Below are 19,291 nucleotides of genomic sequence, written 5' to 3'. Positions count from 1 at the left end.
TTCTAAGGTATTTTGGGTGGTTGCTAGGGTGTTGCTAGGGTGTTATAAGGCATTTTGGGTGGTTGCTAGGGTGTTCTAAGGCATTTTGGGTGGTTGCTAGGGTGTTGCTAGGGTGTTCTAAGGTATTTTTGGTGGTTGCTAGGGTGTTGCTAGGGTGTTCTAAGGTATTTTGGGTGGTTGCTATGGTGTTGCTAGGGTGTTCTAAGTTATTTTGGGTGGTTGCTAGGGTGTTCTAAGGCATTTTGGGTGGTTGCTAGGGTGTTGCTAGGGTGTTCTAAGGTATTTTGGGTGGTTGCTAGGGTGTTGCTAGGGTGTTCTAAGGTATTTTTGGTGGTTGCTAGGGTGTTCTGGGTGGTTGCTAGGGTGTTCTAAGGTATTTTGGGTGGTTGCTAGGGTGTTCTGGGTGGTTGCTATGGTGTTGCTATGGTGTTCTAAGGTATTTTGGGTGGTTGCTAGGGTGTTGCTAGGATGTTCTGATGTATTTCGGGTGGTTGCTAGGGTGTTGCTAGGGTGTTCTAAGGTATTTTGGGTGGTTGCTATGGTGTTGCTAGGGTGTTCTAAGGTATTTTGGGTGGTTGCTAGGGTGTTGCTAGGGTGTCATAAGGCATTTTGGGTGGTTGCTAGGGTGTTCTAAGGTATTTTGGGTGGTTGCTAGGGTGTTCTGGGTGGTTGCTAGGGTGTTTCTAAGTTATATTATGTGGTTGCTAGGGTGTTTTAAGGTATTGTGGGTGGTTGCTATGGTGTTGCTAGGGTGTTCTAAGGTATTTCAGTTGGTTTCTAGGGTGTTCTGGGTGGTTGCTATGCAGTTGCTAGAGTGTTCTGGGTGTTTGCTATGGTGAACTATTTATGAGTTTAAAAGTTCATAAGTGTATGAATTCATGAGAGTTCATACGTGTATGAATTAATGCATTTATAAGTTCATGAGTTTATAAGTGTATGAATTTATGAGTTTAGAGTTTATAAGTTTAAATGAGTAAGAGTTCAGAGTTTATTAATTTATGAGTTTGAGTTCATAAGTGTATGAATTCATGAGTTTATAAGTGTATGAGTTTATAAGTGTACGAGTTTATGAGTTTAAAGTTTAAATTAGTTTGAAGTTTAAAGTTTAAATAAGTTTGAAGTTTAAAGTTTAAATAAGTTTGAAGTTTAAATTAGTTTGAAGTTTAAAGTTTAATTTAGTTTGAAGTTTAATTTAGTTTAAAGTAGATAGATAGATGGATAAGTGTCATAGATAGATGAGTTTATTAGTTTGAATGAGTCTCATTGGCTCATATAGTGTATAGAATGGCAGTTTGATTCAGTCTAGGGTTTCAAGGGATTTACATTTGAATTTTTGACAGTTGGGGAGTTTGAAAATCTGAAGATTCCGCAATGTAAAGTCAATGGGAGTTTTTTCCGACTTTGATCGTCATTTTTAGGAAAACCGTAAGTCCGATCAGTTAGAAAAGATATAGCATACCGAGTCAGAACAGTTTGAGTGTCCGTGCCGAGTTTGGAGTATGTGGAGTTAAAGCTCTAGGAGGAGTAGCAGTTGTAAATTTTGAGTAAGAAGAATAATAATAATAATAATAATAATAAGTTTAAATACAACATCAGTAAGTTGGCTCTCACAAGCCAACTTAACTAGACAAAGTTCGTCGAGACAAACTTTAAGTTGGCTTGTGAAAAGTTTGGACCGCAAAGTTTGAAGAAGTTTAAAGTAGTTTGAAGTTTAAATTAGTTTAAAGTAGTTTATAGTTTAACTTAGTTTAAAGTTTAAAGTAGTTTATAGTTTAAAGTTTAACTTAGTTTAAAGTTTAAAGTAGTTTAAATTAGTTTAAAGTTTAAATTAGTTTGAATTTTAAAGTAGTTTGAAGTTTAAAATAGTTTGAAAGTTAAAATAGTTTAAAGTTTAAATAAGTTGGAATTTTAAAGTATTTTGAAGTTTAAATTTGTTTAAATTAGTTTAAAGTAGTTTAAAGTTTTAAATAGTTTAAATAGTTTAAAGTAGTTTAAAGTTTTAAATAGTTTAAAGTAGTTTAAAGTAGTTTAAATAGTTTAAAGTTCAAAGTAGTTTAAAGGTTTAAAGGTTAAAGTATAGTTTTAAGTAATTAAATGTTGCTAGGGTGTTTCTAGTGGGTTGCTAAGGTGTTGTGGGTGGTTGCTAGGTGGTTTCTAAGGTATTTTGAGTGGTTGCTAGGGTGTTCTGGGTGGTTGCTAGGGTGTTCTAGGGTATTTTAGGTGGTTGCTAGGGTGTTCTAAGGTATTTTGGGTGGTTGCTATGGTGTTGCTAGGGTGTTCTGAGGTATTTCGGGTGGTTGCTAGGGTGTTGCTAGGGTGTTCTAAGGTATTTTTGGTGGTTGCTAGGGTGTTGCTAGGGTGTTCTAAGGTATTTTGGGTGGTTGCTATGGTGTTGCTAGGGTGTTCTAAGTTATTTTGGGTGGTTGCTAGGGTGTTCTAAGGTATTTTGGGTGGTTGCTAGGGTGTTGCTAGGGTGTTATAAGGCATTTTGGGTGGTTGCTAGGGTGTTCTAAGGCATTTTGGGTGGTTGCTAGGGTGTTGCTAGGGTGTTCTAAGGTATTTTTGGTGGTTGCTAGGGTGTTGCTAGGGTGTTCTAAGGTATTTTGGGTGGTTGCTATGGTGTTGCTAGGGTGTTCTAAGTTATTTTGGGTGGTTGCTAGGGTGTTCTAAGGTATTTTGGGTGGTTGCTAGGGTGTTGCTAGGGTGTTATAAGGCATTTTGGGTGGTTGCTAGGGTGTTCTAAGGCATTTTGGGTGGTTGCTAGGGTGTTGCTAGGGTGTTCTAAGGTATTTTTGGTGGTTGCTAGGGTGTTGCTAGGGTGTTCTAAGGTATTTTGGGTGGTTGCTATGGTGTTGCTAGGGTGTTCTAAGTTATTTTGGGTGGTTGCTAGGGTGTTCTAAGGCATTTTGGGTGGTTGCTAGGGTGTTGCTAGGGTGTTCTAAGGTATTTTGGGTGGTTGCTAGGGTGTTGCTAGGGTGTTCTAAGGTATTTTTGGTGGTTGCTAGGGTGTTCTGGGTGGTTGCTAGGGTGTTCTAAGGTATTTTGGGTGGTTGCTAGGGTGTTCTGGGTGGTTGCTATGGTGTTGCTATGGTGTTCTAAGGTATTTTGGGTGGTTGCTAGGGTGTTGCTAGGATGTTCTGATGTATTTCGGGTGGTTGCTAGGGTGTTGCTAGGGTGTTCTAAGGTATTTTGGGTGGTTGCTATGGTGTTGCTAGGGTGTTCTAAGGTATTTTGGGTGGTTGCTAGGGTGTTGCTAGGGTGTCATAAGGCATTTTGGGTGGTTGCTAGGGTGTTCTAAGGTATTTTGGGTGGTTGCTAGGGTGTTCTGGGTGGTTGCTAGGGTGTTCTAAGGTATATTATGTGGTTGCTAGGGTGTTCTAAGGTATTTTGGGTGGTTGCTAGGGTGTTGCTAGGGTGTTCTAAGGTATTTTGGGTGGTTGCTAGGGTGTTGCTAGGGTGTTCTAAGGTATTTTTGGTGGTTGCTAGGGTGTTCTGGGTGGTTGCTAGGGTGTTCTAAGGTATTTTGGGTGGTTGCTAGGGTGTTCTGGGTGGTTGCTATGGTGTTGCTATGGTGTTCTAAGGTATTTTGGGTGGTTGCTAGGGTGTTGCTAGGATGTTCTGATGTATTTCGGGTGGTTGCTAGGGTGTTGCTAGGGTGTTCTAAGGTATTTTGGGTGGTTGCTATGGTGTTGCTAGGGTGTTCTAAGGTATTTTGGGTGGTTGCTAGGGTGTTGCTAGGGTGTCATAAGGCATTTTGGGTGGTTGCTAGGGTGTTCTAAGGTATTTTGGGTGGTTGCTAGGGTGTTCTGGGTGGTTGCTAGGGTGTTCTAAGGTATATTATGTGGTTGCTAGGGTGTTCTAAGGTATTGTGGGTGGTTGCTATGGTGTTGCTAGGGTGTTCTAAGGTATTTCAGTTGGTTTCTAGGGTGTTCTGGGTGGTTGCTATGCAGTTGCTAGAGTGTTCTGGGTGTTTGCTATGGTGAACTATTTATGAGTTTAAAAGTTCATAAGTGTATGAATTCATGAGAGTTCATACGTGTATGAATTAATGCATTTATAAGTTCATGAGTTTATAAGTGTATGAATTTATGAGTTTAGAGTTTATAAGTTTAAATGAGTAAGAGTTCAGAGTTTATTAATTTATGAGTTTGAGTTCATAAGTGTATGAATTCATGAGTTTATAAGTGTATGAGTTTATAAGTGTACGAGTTTATGAGTTTAAAGTTTAAATTAGTTTGAAGTTTAAAGTTTAAATAAGTTTGAAGTTTAAAGTTTAAATAAGTTTGAAGTTTAAATTAGTTTGAAGTTTAAAGTTTAATTTAGTTTGAAGTTTAATTTAGTTTAAAGTAGATAGATAGATGGATAAGTGTCATAGATAGATGAGTTTATTAGTTTGAATGAGTCTCATTGGCTCATATAGTATATAGAATGGCAGTTTGATTCAGTCTAGGGTTTCAAGGGATTTACATTTGAATTTTTGACAGTTGGGGAGTTTGAAAATCTGAAGATTCCGCAATGTAAAGTCAATGGGAGTTTTTTCCGACTTTGATCGTCATTTTTAGGAAAACCGTAAGTCCGATCAGTTAGAAAAGATATAGCATACCGAGTCAGAACAGTTTGAGTGTCCGTGCCGAGTTTGGAGTATGTGGAGTTAAAGCTCTAGGAGGAGTAGCAGTTGTAAATTTTGAGTAAGAAGAATAATAATAATAATAATAATAATAAGTTTAAATACAACATCAGTAAGTTGGCTCTCACAAGCCAACTTAACTAGACAAAGTTCGTCGAGACAAACTTTAAGTTGGCTTGTGAAAAGTTTGGACCGCAAAGTTTGAAGAAGTTTAAAGTAGTTTGAAGTTTAAATTAGTTTAAAGTAGTTTATAGTTTAACTTAGTTTAAAGTTTAAAGTAGTTTATAGTTTAAAGTTTAACTTAGTTTAAAGTTTAAAGTAGTTTAAATTAGTTTAAAGTTTAAATTAGTTTGAATTTTAAAGTAGTTTGAAGTTTAAAATAGTTTGAAAGTTAAAATAGTTTAAAGTTTAAATAAGTTGGAATTTTAAAGTATTTTGAAGTTTAAATTTGTTTAAATTAGTTTAAAGTAGTTTAAAGTTTTAAATAGTTTAAATAGTTTAAAGTAGTTTAAAGTTTTAAATAGTTTAAAGTAGTTTAAAGTAGTTTAAATAGTTTAAAGTTCAAAGTAGTTTAAAGGTTTAAAGGTTAAAGTATAGTTTTAAGTAATTAAATGTTGCTAGGGTGTTTCTAGTGGGTTGCTAAGGTGTTGTGGGTGGTTGCTAGGTGGTTTCTAAGGTATTTTGAGTGGTTGCTAGGGTGTTCTGGGTGGTTGCTAGGGTGTTCTAGGGTATTTTAGGTGGTTGCTAGGGTGTTCTAAGGTATTTTGGGTGGTTGCTATGGTGTTGCTAGGGTGTTCTGAGGTATTTCGGGTGGTTGCTAGGGTGTTGCTAGGGTGTTCTAAGGTATTTTTGGTGGTTGCTAGGGTGTTGCTAGGGTGTTCTAAGGTATTTTGGGTGGTTGCTATGGTGTTGCTAGGGTGTTCTAAGTTATTTTGGGTGGTTGCTAGGGTGTTCTAAGGTATTTTGGGTGGTTGCTAGGGTGTTGCTAGGGTGTTATAAGGCATTTTGGGTGGTTGCTAGGGTGTTCTAAGGCATTTTGGGTGGTTGCTAGGGTGTTGCTAGGGTGTTCTAAGGTATTTTTGGTGGTTGCTAGGGTGTTGCTAGGGTGTTCTAAGGTATTTTGGGTGGTTGCTATGGTGTTGCTAGGGTGTTCTAAGTTATTTTGGGTGGTTGCTAGGGTGTTCTAAGGTATTTTGGGTGGTTGCTAGGGTGTTGCTAGGGTGTTATAAGGCATTTTGGGTGGTTGCTAGGGTGTTCTAAGGCATTTTGGGTGGTTGCTAGGGTGTTCTAAGGTATTTTTGGTGGTTGCTAGGGTGTTGCTAGGGTGTTCTAAGGTATTTTGGGTGGTTGCTATGGTGTTGCTAGGGTGTTCTAAGTTATTTTGGGTGGTTGCTAGGGTGTTCTAAGGCATTTTGGGTGGTTGCTAGGGTGTTGCTAGGGTGTTCTAAGGTATTTTGGGTGGTTGCTAGGGTGTTGCTAGGGTGTTCTAAGGTATTTTTGGTGGTTGCTAGGGTGTTCTGGGTGGTTGCTAGGGTGTTCTAAGGTATTTTGGGTGGTTGCTAGGGTGTTCTGGGTGGTTGCTATGGTGTTGCTATGGTGTTCTAAGGTATTTTGGGTGGTTGCTAGGGTGTTGCTAGGATGTTCTGATGTATTTCGGGTGGTTGCTAGGGTGTTGCTAGGGTGTTCTAAGGTATTTTGGGTGGTTGCTATGGTGTTGCTAGGGTGTTCTAAGGTATTTTGGGTGGTTGCTAGGGTGTTGCTAGGGTGTCATAAGGCATTTTGGGTGGTTGCTAGGGTGTTCTAAGGTATTTTGGGTGGTTGCTAGGGTGTTCTGGGTGGTTGCTAGGGTGTTCTAAGGTATATTATGTGGTTGCTAGGGTGTTCTAAGGTATTTTGGGTGGTTGCTAGGGTGTTGCTAGGGTGTTCTAAGGTATTTTGGGTGGTTGCTAGGGTGTTGCTAGGGTGTTCTAAGGTATTTTTGGTGGTTGCTAGGGTGTTCTGGGTGGTTGCTAGGGTGTTCTAAGGTATTTTGGGTGGTTGCTAGGGTGTTCTGGGTGGTTGCTATGGTGTTGCTATGGTGTTCTAAGGTATTTTGGGTGGTTGCTAGGGTGTTGCTAGGATGTTCTGATGTATTTCGGGTGGTTGCTAGGGTGTTGCTAGGGTGTTCTAAGGTATTTTGGGTGGTTGCTATGGTGTTGCTAGGGTGTTCTAAGGTATTTTGGGTGGTTGCTAGGGTGTTGCTAGGGTGTCATAAGGCATTTTGGGTGGTTGCTAGGGTGTTCTAAGGTATTTTGGGTGGTTGCTAGGGTGTTCTGGGTGGTTGCTAGGGTGTTCTAAGGTATATTATGTGGTTGCTAGGGTGTTCTAAGGTATTGTGGGTGGTTGCTATGGTGTTGCTAGGGTGTTCTAAGGTATTTCAGTTGGTTTCTAGGGTGTTCTGGGTGGTTGCTATGCAGTTGCTAGAGTGTTCTGGGTGTTTGCTATGGTGAACTATTTATGAGTTTAAAAGTTCATAAGTGTATGAATTCATGAGAGTTCATACGTGTATGAATTAATGCATTTATAAGTTCATGAGTTTATAAGTGTATGAATTTATGAGTTTAGAGTTTATAAGTTTAAATGAGTAAGAGTTCAGAGTTTATTAATTTATGAGTTTGAGTTCATAAGTGTATGAATTCATGAGTTTATAAGTGTATGAGTTTATAAGTGTACGAGTTTATGAGTTTAAAGTTTAAATTAGTTTGAAGTTTAAAGTTTAAATAAGTTTGAAGTTTAAAGTTTAAATAAGTTTGAAGTTTAAATTAGTTTGAAGTTTAAAGTTTAATTTAGTTTGAAGTTTAATTTAGTTTAAAGTAGATAGATAGATGGATAAGTGTCATAGATAGATGAGTTTATTAGTTTGAATGAGTCTCATTGGCTCATATAGTATATAGAATGGCAGTTTGATTCAGTCTAGGGTTTCAAGGGATTTACATTTGAATTTTTGACAGTTGGGGAGTTTGAAAATCTGAAGATTCCGCAATGTAAAGTCAATGGGAGTTTTTTCCGACTTTGATCGTCATTTTTAGGAAAACCGTAAGTCCGATCAGTTAGAAAAGATATAGCATACCGAGTCAGAACAGTTTGAGTGTCCGTGCCGAGTTTGGAGTATGTGGAGTTAAAGCTCTAGGAGGAGTAGCAGTTGTAAATTTTGAGTAAGAAGAATAATAATAATAACTAGAAAAAGTTCGTCGAGACAAACTTTAAGTTGGCTTGTGAAAGTTTGGACCGCAAAGTTTGAAGAAGTATAAAGTAGTTTGAAGTTTAAATTAGTTTAAAGTTTAAATTAGTTTAAAGTTTAAAGTAGTTTAAATTAATTTAAAGTTTAAATTAGTTTGAATTTTAAAGTAGTTTGAAGTTTAAATTAGTTTGAAAGTTAAAGTAGTTTAAAGTTTAAATAAGTTTGAATTTTAAAGTAGTTTGAAGTTTAAATTAGTTTAAAGTAGTTTAAAATAGTTTAAAGTTTTAAATAGTTTAAAGTTCAAAGTAGTTTAAAGGTTAAAGTAAAGTTTCAAGTAATTAAATGTTGCTAGGGTGTTTCTAGTGGGTTGCTAAGGTGTTGTGGGTGGTTGCTAGGTGGTTTCTAAGGTATTTTGAGTGGTTGCTAGTGTGTTCTGGGTGGTTGCTAGGGTGTTCTAGGGTATTTTAGGTGGTTGCTAGGGTGTTGCTAGGGTGTTCTAAGGTATTTTGGGTGGTTGCTAGGGTGTTCTAAGGTATTTTGGGTGGTTGCTAGGGTGTTACTAGGGTGTTCTACGGTATTTTAGGTGGTTGCTAGGGTGTTACTAGGGTGTTCTAAGGTATTTTAGGTGGTTGCTAGGGTGTTATGGGTGGTTGCTAGGGTGTTCTAAGGTATTTTGGGTGGTTGCTATGGTGTTTCTAGGGTGTTCTAAGGTATTTTGGGTGGTTGCTAGGGTGTTCTGGGTGGTTGCTAGGGTGGTCTAAGGTATTTTGGGTGGTTGCTAGGGTGTCACTAGGGTGTTCTAAGGTATTTTGGGTGGTTGCTAGGGTGTTACTAGGGTGTTCTAAGGTATTTTAGGTGGTTGCTAGGGTGTTATGGGTGGTTGCTATGGTGTTTCTAGGGTGTTCTAAGGTATTTTGTGTGGTTGCTATGGTGTTAGGCGGTTACACACACACACACAAACTCGCTCACACACACACACACACACACACACGCTCACTAATTCACAAACACACACACACACACACACACACACACACACACACACACACACACACACACACACACACACACACACACACACACACACACACACACACACACACACACACACACACACACACTCACACACACTCACACACACTCACACACACACACACACTCACTCACTCACACACACACACACACACACACACTCACACACACACTCACTAACTCACACACACACACACACATTCACTCAGACACACTCACTCAAAGTTTATGAGTTTAGAATGTATAAGTTTAATTTAGTTTGAAGTTTAAAGTTTAATTTAGTTTGAAGTTTAAAGTTTCATTAGTTTGAAGTTTCATTTAGTTTAAAGTTTAAAGTTTCATTTAGTTTGTAGTTTAAAGTTTCATTTAGTTTGATGTTCAATTTAGTTTGAAGTTTAAAGTTTCATTTAGTTTAAAGTAGATAGATAGATGAGTGTCATAGATAGATGAGTTTATTAGTTTAAATGAGTCTCATTGGCTCATATAGTATATAGAATGGCAGTTTGATTCAGTCTAGGGTTTCAAGGGATTTACATTTGAATTTTTGGCAGTTGGGGAGTTTGAAAATCTGAAGATTCCGCAATGTAAAGTCAATGGGAGTTTTTTCCGACTTTGATCGTCATTTTTAGGAAAACCGTAAGTCCGATCAGTTAGAAAAGATATAGCATACCGAGTCAGAACAGTTTGAGTGTCCGTGCCGAGTTTGGAGTATGTGGAGTTAAAGCTCTAGGAGGAGTTAGAGTTGTAAATTTGAGTAAGAAGAATAATAATAATAATAATAATAATAAGTTTAAATACAACATCAGTAAGTTGGCTCTCACAAGCCAACTTAATAATAATAATAAGTTTAAATACAACATCAGTAAGTTGGCTCTCACAAGCCAACTTAATAAGTTTAAATACAACATCAGTAAGTTGGCTCTCACAAGCCAACTTAATAAAAGCTGTTTTTTTAATCAAAGAATCCAGAAAAATAAAATGCAATAAAAGTGTCCACAAAAATATGAAGCTGATTTCAACATTAATAATAATCATAAATGTTTCTTGAGCATCAGATCCTCATATTAGAGTGATTTCTGAAGGATCATGTGACACTGAAGACTGGAGTAATGATGCTGAACATCCAGCTTTGATCACAGGAATAAATTACACTTTACTGTATATTCACATAGAAAACAGATGATTTACATTATAATAATATTTCACTGTTTTACTGTTTTTCTGATTAAACAAATGATCATAAAACCCACTCCAAACGTTTTAATGATAGTGTATATTTGTCATATTTAACAGAACTAGAATTATGGGCTGATGGCGGTGCTTGAGACATTATTGGTCATCCAATGTTTCTGTAAAAATGAACAGTTATACTTATTAAAATACTACTATTAATAATAATATAAAATGTGGTACGGGCTGATAAGTTGCTGGGCTCATGAATATTAACCCAGCGTCTGGGTTCGCTTGATATGATTGGTTGAATTCAAAACGTGGACTGTAAGGACCCAGTAGTGGATTCTGCTTGTACTTAAAGGGGGGGTGAAATGCTGTTTCATGCATAGTGAGTTTTTTACACTGTTAAAGAGTTGGATTCCCATGCTAAACATGGACAAAGTTGTAAGTTTGATGGAGTAATTCTGTTCCAAAAATGCTCCTTCCGGGTTTGTCACAAGTTTCGGAAAGTTTTTTTCGAATACGGGCGTGTGTGACGTCAGAGTGGCCGGAATTTCCTTATACGGGTCTTAAGGGCTCTTCTCCCGGAAGGGTGCGCGCGCATCTGTAGTGCGTGCGAGAGTAGGGTTATCAGAGCGCTGGGCTCAGTCGGCTGCGCTGCAATTAAAAAAATGGCACCAAAAAAGTGTGTTTTTGGTTGCCAGGGCAAGACAACACTGCACAAATTTCCAAAGAACCCAGCGTTAAGGGACCTGTGGATGGATTTTGTTTTTCCAGAGCAGCAACGGAGTTGTGCAAGTTTTTTTGTTTGTTCCCTTCATTTCGACGGTAATAGTTTTATAAACAAGGCCCAGTTCAACGCCGGATTTGCAGATCGCCTAATACTTCTTGAGTGGAGAAGTCTCAAATCTCATCTTTAGATGGAGCAGTCCCAACGATAAAGGTTCACGGTCGTGCGTTGGAACCGCAGGCGGTGAGTAAAACTGCTTCAAATTTGTGAGTTGTTAACTATCGGCGTGTAAGCACAGCAAGTAAACAACATGAGCACATACAGTTAATGTATCTATGGAGCATGCGATGTATGGTGTGTGTGTGTGTGTGTTTAAATACATTTGTTTAGCTGGCCACTGTAGGTGTCAGTTTGTTTATTGTAAAAATAAATCATGTCCTCATAAACCACGAGTCTGTCTGTTTACAACACACAAATGTCATAAAACTCGCGCATGACATGGTGTTCTAAAAACACTGCGCTCAAGTTCAAATCATTTCTATTTTTAAAAAAACGCTCGAGACCTTATGGTTTTCACCCATTTCACTGCCCATCTCAGGTTTTTGTGAGCAAAAACGCGTTCTGTATGAACGAGCCCTTAGTATTGTTTAGATCCTTGTTCTGCATGGGATTACTATCTGATTGTTAGCCATGGTTTATTTTCGGATGTCACTCACAGCTTCCAGACTCAAGACTCAAGATTAACATGAGATTGAGTGAAACTGAGTGTTTCACCCCCCCTTTAAAGGCTGCATAATTAATAATTAATGCAGTCATTTTGATAAAAACAAAACAAGAAACAATAGCATTTACACCCATTATAATATATCAATAGAAGTAGTGAGCTGTAAAGACGGTGAGTGACAAATCAGAGTGTTCAAGTTTAGGTAAAGTAAGTGAAAATATATCTGTGCTAAACTATTGTATTCGAGAGGCGTCAGTTATTAATTTCAAGTGTTGCTCTTTCAAGTCGATGCGTACGGCCGTGTGCCGGAAGAGCCAGGACATTTTTTAATATAACTCTGATTGTATTCGTCTGAAAGAAGAGTGTCATATACACCTAGGATGGCTTCAGGGTGAGTAAATCACGGGCGAATTTTTATTTTTGGGTGAACCATCCCTCTAAGAGCACTTTTTGCCTTGCTCTGCGGCGTTCACCTCTTTGACTGAGACCCAGATGATGTAGGAGGAGACGATCTTGATGATGTGGAGCTCCAGGAGCCACCAGATGAAGAGCTGAAGCTTCTGCACGTACTCCAGGAACTTCAGGAACAACACCGTCAGGCGCTCCACCACCAGGTGCCACTTATTCCTCAGCGCTTCACAAGAAAAACAAACAGGATCAGGGCTTGACATTAACACCCGCCAATCACCCAAATGTGTGTGTGTTTCAGCAGTGGCGTGTAACGGTGTAACGCAATCACTCCTACTAGTCTCTTAGTGGGTTAACAGTAATATATACATTTTTCAATTTTAGACTTTTAAAAAGGCATTTGAAATAATAAACTAAGTGCAATATAGTGTTGTCAAAAATATAGATTTTTCTATACCGATACTGAAATTTCAGAATAGATACACAATACCAGCTGTTCTTTCTCTCTCTCTCATCTCTCCGACAGCGAGTTACACACAACCCCGCCTCTCCTCACTCACTCGATTCATTTGCTCCGGATGAATATTATTATTAATATTATTCACAGGGCTTGTGTTTCAGTGTGGGATTGCGCATAATTTCACTCATTCCTGCAGATTTTGTGCTTACACCCAAAGTACACACACATAAAGCCATCTCTCAGAACTAAATTGAGTTCTTTTTCACTGCTTATTGCGCTTAAACAGTGAAATACACACAAAATAATGTCAAAATGCCAGTCTTGGTGAGTATTCACGTAAACACAGTCAGTTATGTTTTAAGTGAATGTAAACAGTCGAGAAAGAAAACGCACGTGTAACAGTATAATGGATCTGTGCATCAGGTCTTAAAGTGACAGCAGCCTAATATTCCTGCTTCCAAATTATGAGATAATATTAAAAATATCGATATGGCAGTTTTCCTAATGTCAAAATTGCGGCCAGTGAAAATGCTGAGTGGCTAGAAACTTTGGAAAACCACTGGTGAGCAAAAAAGTTGTATGATTGACTCATAATCAAGATTCATAATCGCTATTCTGAAAACTGAAAATGCAGTCCAATTCGCATACTTATGCACTATTCTAAGCCATGTATATAATAGTGTGTTCCACTTTCTACCAAAAAATCTCAACAACAAATAGTGCACTTTAAATACCCAGAAGATGCACTTAATGTTCATGTACAAACAACAGCTTTAAATCCGCAGCGGAAGAAGAGAGGCTATTAGACTTCAACATCGGACGACAAAAACATTGAGCGATAAAATCTCATACACCAGACGGGAAAGTACAAAGTGCAAAGTGTATAAGGAATGCATCATTTGGTGACACAACTTGAGTAGTTTTTGATAACTAAAACTGTTTTTTATTATTTTCAAGCTGAAATAAAATGAAATATAAATATTAGATGAAAACTTAAAAACTTAAAAAAAAATGCCAACTATCTGAAATAAGTTGAAGTGCTAAAATAAAACCAAAAAAAAAAAAAGAGCTGAATATAAATATATAAAACAAAAACGCACTCAAATAAAAAATATGAATAAATACTACAATAGTATAAAAAACACTAGTAAAATGCAACTGTGCTTCACATGTGCAGGAAACATCACATCCACCAGACATTTCTGTGAAGGCAAGCGATGTTTTTCGGCTGTTTCCAGGACTATCAGTGAGATCCCGTCCCTGAACACAGCAACACTCACAGAGCCATCCGTCAACATTACGACACCGGAGCTGAGCCTAAACATTTCAGCCAGATCCACGAAACAGACAATAATGCGTAAAATATTTCCAATCTCGAAGCGGTCATAAAACACAGACACCCGTGGATGAATCACAGCGACAGGCTTTTGACGTGTTTATGAAATACATAAAGCACAAGTGTTTGAGTAACTACTCTTTAGAAAACCAAAGTTTGACCTGTTGTGGAATGTGTAACTCCATACACACAAACACAGCTGCTACACACAGAATAATAATGCACACATAAAAAACATAAATTAGCTCTCAAAACTCCTTTTGAATATAGAGAGGAAAGTTTGGAAATCAAATGCGTATTTCCCCTTCTGAATAATGTTGTAAGTATATGGTCTTTATTCAGTCCAGTTATAAGCAGGAATTGAACACGCCGGTGTGAAAGACAGCACATCGGCTCTTCCTCAGGCCCGACTGTAAAAGTGTTTACACATTAAACAAGTCTAGACATATTTATCCCGCTCTGTTTACTCTGTCCTGCCCGTCAGGCCAATAAAAGCCTCTTCCAGTTGTATTGCTACAGTGAGAGCAACCAATATGAATTCAGAATTTTATAGTGCGTTTCATTAAAAGCCAGGATATAAAGTATCATTTGGTCTTGTAATTTAATTTAATATGTTTAAAGGACACCATCTGCAGGGATATGCTCGGGTTTTACTGCATTTACTAAATGAACATGAATATGTTTATTTCTTATTTTAAAGAGCTCTTTCACAAAGTCTTGTGTTTGATCTCTACTAGAACAGGTTTTCCTGCTTGAATGTTGATTATTTTCCTCATATTCTCCATTGTTGCGGCTCCTCTCTTCCCAGTCTGTCAGTAACGCTCTGTTTACTTCCTGTCTCTATGAAGCCCCTCCTTCTGAAAAGCACACTGTGCTCTGATTGGTCGGCTGGAGCAGTGTGTTGTGATTGGTCGAGCGCTTTGAGTGTGTTTGGGAAATGTCCCGCCCCTTTCCATAACCACCAGTTTAACACTCTACCTACTAACTCAACCAGGCCCCGCCCCTTTATTCTGCGCATGAATTATTATAATGAGGGATATTGTGGCGTGTTCGTTCCCGGGAGAAACTCAAGACTACAATGGAGGCGTTTCAGGAGTTCAGGAACACTCATATAGAGAAGAACTGGCTTTTAATGCTCAAACAGCAACACTACACACTAAAGACGTGTACTTCCACACACACTCTGAAGGTCATAACTACCTGATCCCTGGTCTGGCGCCGGATCTGGCATCATCTGGCAGGTGTCGCTCTCAGGAATGACGTGTGGCTCAGACTTCTCCTCCTCCTCGTCCATTTGTTTAAACTCCTCCTCCTCTTCCTCCAGGTCTACGGTCTCCTCTACCTTGTCTGGGCTCACGGTGGAGCCGAGCGTGGGCTTGACCATGGAGATGTCCACCAGACTGCCGTCCAGATGCACCAGCCTGGAATCAAGGACGATAAAGCCTGAGTGATGAAACTAGGCCCTGATTCACATCCATCTTCACCCAATAGGCTTTTTATGCACAGCTTCACTACTTCACTACATTATTGGACAAACTGATTAATCCAGGTGTGCCTGATTATTGTTACTGAGGCCAGGCACACCTGAATTAATCAGTTTGTCCAATAATGGCAGACAGGAAACAAAGGAGCTGGCTGAAGTTCAGGAAGTAGTGAAGCTGTGCATAAAGCCTATTAAAAACCAAAAGCTGAGAGACAAAAGTACTGAACTGTTTTTTTTTTAAACTGATAAACAGAAATAAAGACTGAAAAATATCTCTAACAAGTAAGTAACAAAGACAGAATTCATAAATTATAGTTATATTATCATTATTTTATTTTGATTATGATCATATTTATTATATTATGATTATATTACCATTAATAATAATAATAAATAATTTTGATGTTATTAGATTATTAAACCCTACAGAATAAAAACAATAAGAAACTATTGTATTATTATATTATAATTTACAATATTTTAAATAATAAAGTACATATTGATAATTTTCACAGCATTAAGTGGTAACACTTTATTTTACAGTGTCCTTGTTACGTTACATGTACTTATTATAGTAGTAACAGTAAATTATGCATAATTACATACAAGCAACTAACCCTCAACCAAACCCTAACCCTATAGTAGTACATGTAGTTTATTAATATTACTCAGTACTTAAATATATAACTAGACTGTAACAATGACACCTTAAAATAAAGTGTAACCCAATAAACTAAATCATATAGGCCTATTGTATTATAATTTTTAAAATTATATTATATACAATTCTAAGTACAAACATTAGTTACATAAAAAGTGACATAAAAACATTAATGCATTTATTTGTATGACAATTAATTGTAACATAATTGTGACAGGCCTAATGATAAAATCAACATTGAGTCTTTTGGTCTTCAGGCAACATGCACATTATCAGAGGATCTGTTTTTCAGAAACTTAAAATATGACGCGTCGCTAAAGCTTCCAGCGTCACAGGAATGCTTTAAAAGCAACATTGTTAATTTCCTGGAGTCCAGAGACTTGAGAAGGGCTGTCGACTCACAATCTCCAGTCTGAGCGTGAGCAGCTCTGGAGAGAACAACGGGAACACAACCGCAAGGGCCAGACGTGCACAAAATGTACAAATTTAAATGTAATATTCCTCATTATAATAATTCATGCGCAGAATAAAGGGGCGGGGCCTGGTTGAGTTAGTTAGTAGTGTGTTAAACTGGCGGTTATGGAAAGGGGCGGGACTTTCCCAAACACACTCGAAGCGCTCGACCAATCACAACACACTGCTCCAGCCGACCAATCAGAGCACAGTGTGCTTTTCAGGAGGAGGGGCTTCATAGAGACAGGAAGTAAACAGGGGTGTGTTTCCCGAAACCATCGTTACAACGAACATTCGCAAACAGCGTCGCAGAGGTGTGTGTGTGAGCGACAGATCTCGAGCTGCGGTTAGAAGAGTTTCTAGTTTTCATGTGGACTCAATAAATCCTGATCTTGAGCAAAATAAGCAAGCTGACATTCAGTGCAATCGTTGATTTAGAACACATACAAACGTCTTTTCGTCTTTCACGACCCGTCCAACACTTTACTTTTGTGATGTGCACGAGCAGGACTGTACCTGGAGATCGTGCTCTTCTGTTTGTCGGCCACAGACTTGATGTCGGTGAGCTCCAGGAACCGCTCGTGGAAGTAGTGCAGATGTAGGATACACACCAGCAGGAACGACGTGGGGATGAAGATGCGTGAGAACAGAGCCGGAACCGAGAACTTCTCCAGACCGAGATCTTTCAGCCTGCGCAGACCACGAGCTCAGTTAGCACACCACAATCTGCCATGTTGCAGATGCATCAGACCGTGCATCATAATTGCACAAATATTAGTCCATATACAGTCAAACCAAAAATGATTCAGACACCAGATATAATTTTTGATATTTGTTCACTAGTGTGTGATTTCCATTACACGAGAGTAGATGTTAAAACTTCAGTGCTTGGTCACTGGTTGAGCTAAACTATAGATCATTTATGTAAGTGAGGAGAGCAAAATAAAGTAAACTGTGACATATTATACACAAATATTCTTCATACAGTGACTACCAGTGACATTTATACACATTTGGGACTAAAAATGATTCCTCCACTTTGAGCTGATGATGTTTTGCTGAAGTGTGTTTTCTGTAATTGCTAATGCTCTTTTTACACACACACTGAACAACATGAAGCATTGCTTGGTCACTGGTTGAGCTAAACTGGTATTATCTAATTGTGTAGTTAAATTTAACAGCTGACAGATATTCATCATAATTCATGTGTGAGAGTCTAACAGAAGGACGGACAAAACCAGTCAAATATCCACTGAGTTCTGCTCATGTTTATCACCATTGTCTAAACTATAGCGAATAAACTGTGATGATGTGAGAAATGTGTCTGAATATATTTAGGTTTGACTGTAGAAGATGTGTTAAATGCTTACTTCTCTCTGCTCATGCCAGTCATGTTGGACCACACGTTTATGGAGGACTCGAACTGGAAAGTGTAGACCAGAATGAGCACCAGCATGGTGTAGACCACCACTGACATCCAGAAATACTTCAACATCCATCGCCACCTCTCATAGTGCAACTGAAACGAGTCGCACAACACATCAGCTGACTTTAGTTATAATGACGTGTGCAGTTACAGACACACAGAAGAGGGGGGGGGGGGGGGGGGGGCATTCAAAAACAAATGGACAAACAAATGACACAAATCAAAAAACAAACGCAGAGATGATACAGTAACAGTAGACACCTGACAGTAGACAAACAGACGAAAAAAGAAACAAAAACAAATAGATGATAGACAAAGACAAAGCAAACAAACAAATGGATGAAAAAACAAATGGATGATCAACAAAAAACAAATAGATGGTAAACAAACAAAACAAAAACTAACAGATGAGGCAAAAAACAACAAACAAAACAAATGAATGATAAACAAACAAAAAAAAGATTATAGGCAAACGAAACAATATGGATGATAAACAAAAACCAAATAGATGAGGCAAACAAATGGATGATAAACAAATAGATGAGGGAAATAAAAAACTGATTATATACAAACAAATGGACGATAAACAAACAAAAAATAGGTTAGAAAAACAAAAACATGATAGAAGAACAAAACAAATGGACGATAAACAAACAAACAAATGATAAACAAAAAAACAATGATGAATGCAAACAAAAATAAATAGATGATAGACAAACAAAACAAACAGATGACAAAGAAAACGACAGTAGACAAAACAACAAACAAAATATAAAGTAGACAAAAAAACAACAACAAAAATCTGCATTGATTATAGTCTATTACATCTATACTGTGTTTCCCACTGTCATTAATATAAAACAGCGCTTAAACATTCCAGTGATGATGAATCTATTGGAGAGAGTGCACTGGAGTTGCTCTGCTGTGTAGGAGCTCAACACACACCTGATAAAGTGCTACGCAAAACAGGAACATCATCATGTAAATGATCTTGTACATGACGATGCGTCCCTCGAAGCTGACGAAGAAGAACATTCCTCCACAGATGTAGATCCAGTATTTGTTGAACATGGCCATGACTGTCCGTCCCAACACATCCATCATCTCTCGGTGTCCACCGGCCTCGTGCTCCTCTGCAACACACACACACACGCACACACGCACACACACACACACACACACACACACGCACACACACACACGCACACACACACACACGCACACGCGCACACACACACACACACGCACGCACACGCACGCACACGCACGCACACGCACGCACACGCACACGCACACGCACACGCACGCACACACACGGACACACACACACGCACACGCACACACACGCACACGCACGCACGCACACACAGACACGCGCACACACACACACACACACACACACACACACGCACACGCACGCACACACACACGCGCACACGCACACACACACACGCACACACACAGACACGCGCACAGACACGCGCACAGACACACGCACACACACACACGCGCACACACACACGCACAAACACACACACACACACACACACACAAACAC

At 38.6% G+C, this 19,291-nt stretch overlaps 1 protein-coding gene across 1 annotated transcript in view; it reads right to left on the bottom strand.

The window, feature by feature from the left end:
• Positions 1 to 18,866, bottom strand: part of LOC130079528 (piezo-type mechanosensitive ion channel component 2-like) — a gene marked incomplete at both ends in the record, with an annotated part of 101,936 nt that extends 83,070 nt beyond the window's left edge. The window contains 5 exons of the mRNA XM_056244807.1: positions 11,980 to 12,140; positions 14,911 to 15,131; positions 16,824 to 16,997; positions 17,678 to 17,826; positions 18,679 to 18,866. Of these exons, the coding sequence (XP_056100782.1) occupies positions 11,980 to 12,140; positions 14,911 to 15,131; positions 16,824 to 16,997; positions 17,678 to 17,826; positions 18,679 to 18,866 (893 nt within the window). The remainder of the gene's footprint in view (positions 1 to 11,979; positions 12,141 to 14,910; positions 15,132 to 16,823; positions 16,998 to 17,677; positions 17,827 to 18,678) is intronic.
• Between the last annotated feature and the right edge of the window lie 425 nt (positions 18,867 to 19,291).

The sequence above is a fragment of the Rhinichthys klamathensis genome, unplaced genomic scaffold, assembly GCF_029890125.1.
Source record: "Rhinichthys klamathensis goyatoka isolate OS25496 unplaced genomic scaffold, OSU_Roscu_1.1 h1tg001107l_1, whole genome shotgun sequence".
NCBI classification, from domain to species: Eukaryota; Metazoa; Chordata; class Actinopteri; order Cypriniformes; family Leuciscidae; genus Rhinichthys; species Rhinichthys klamathensis.
Note: the sequence above shows the minus strand (reverse complement) of the source record. Positions and strands in the feature narration are given on the sequence as shown.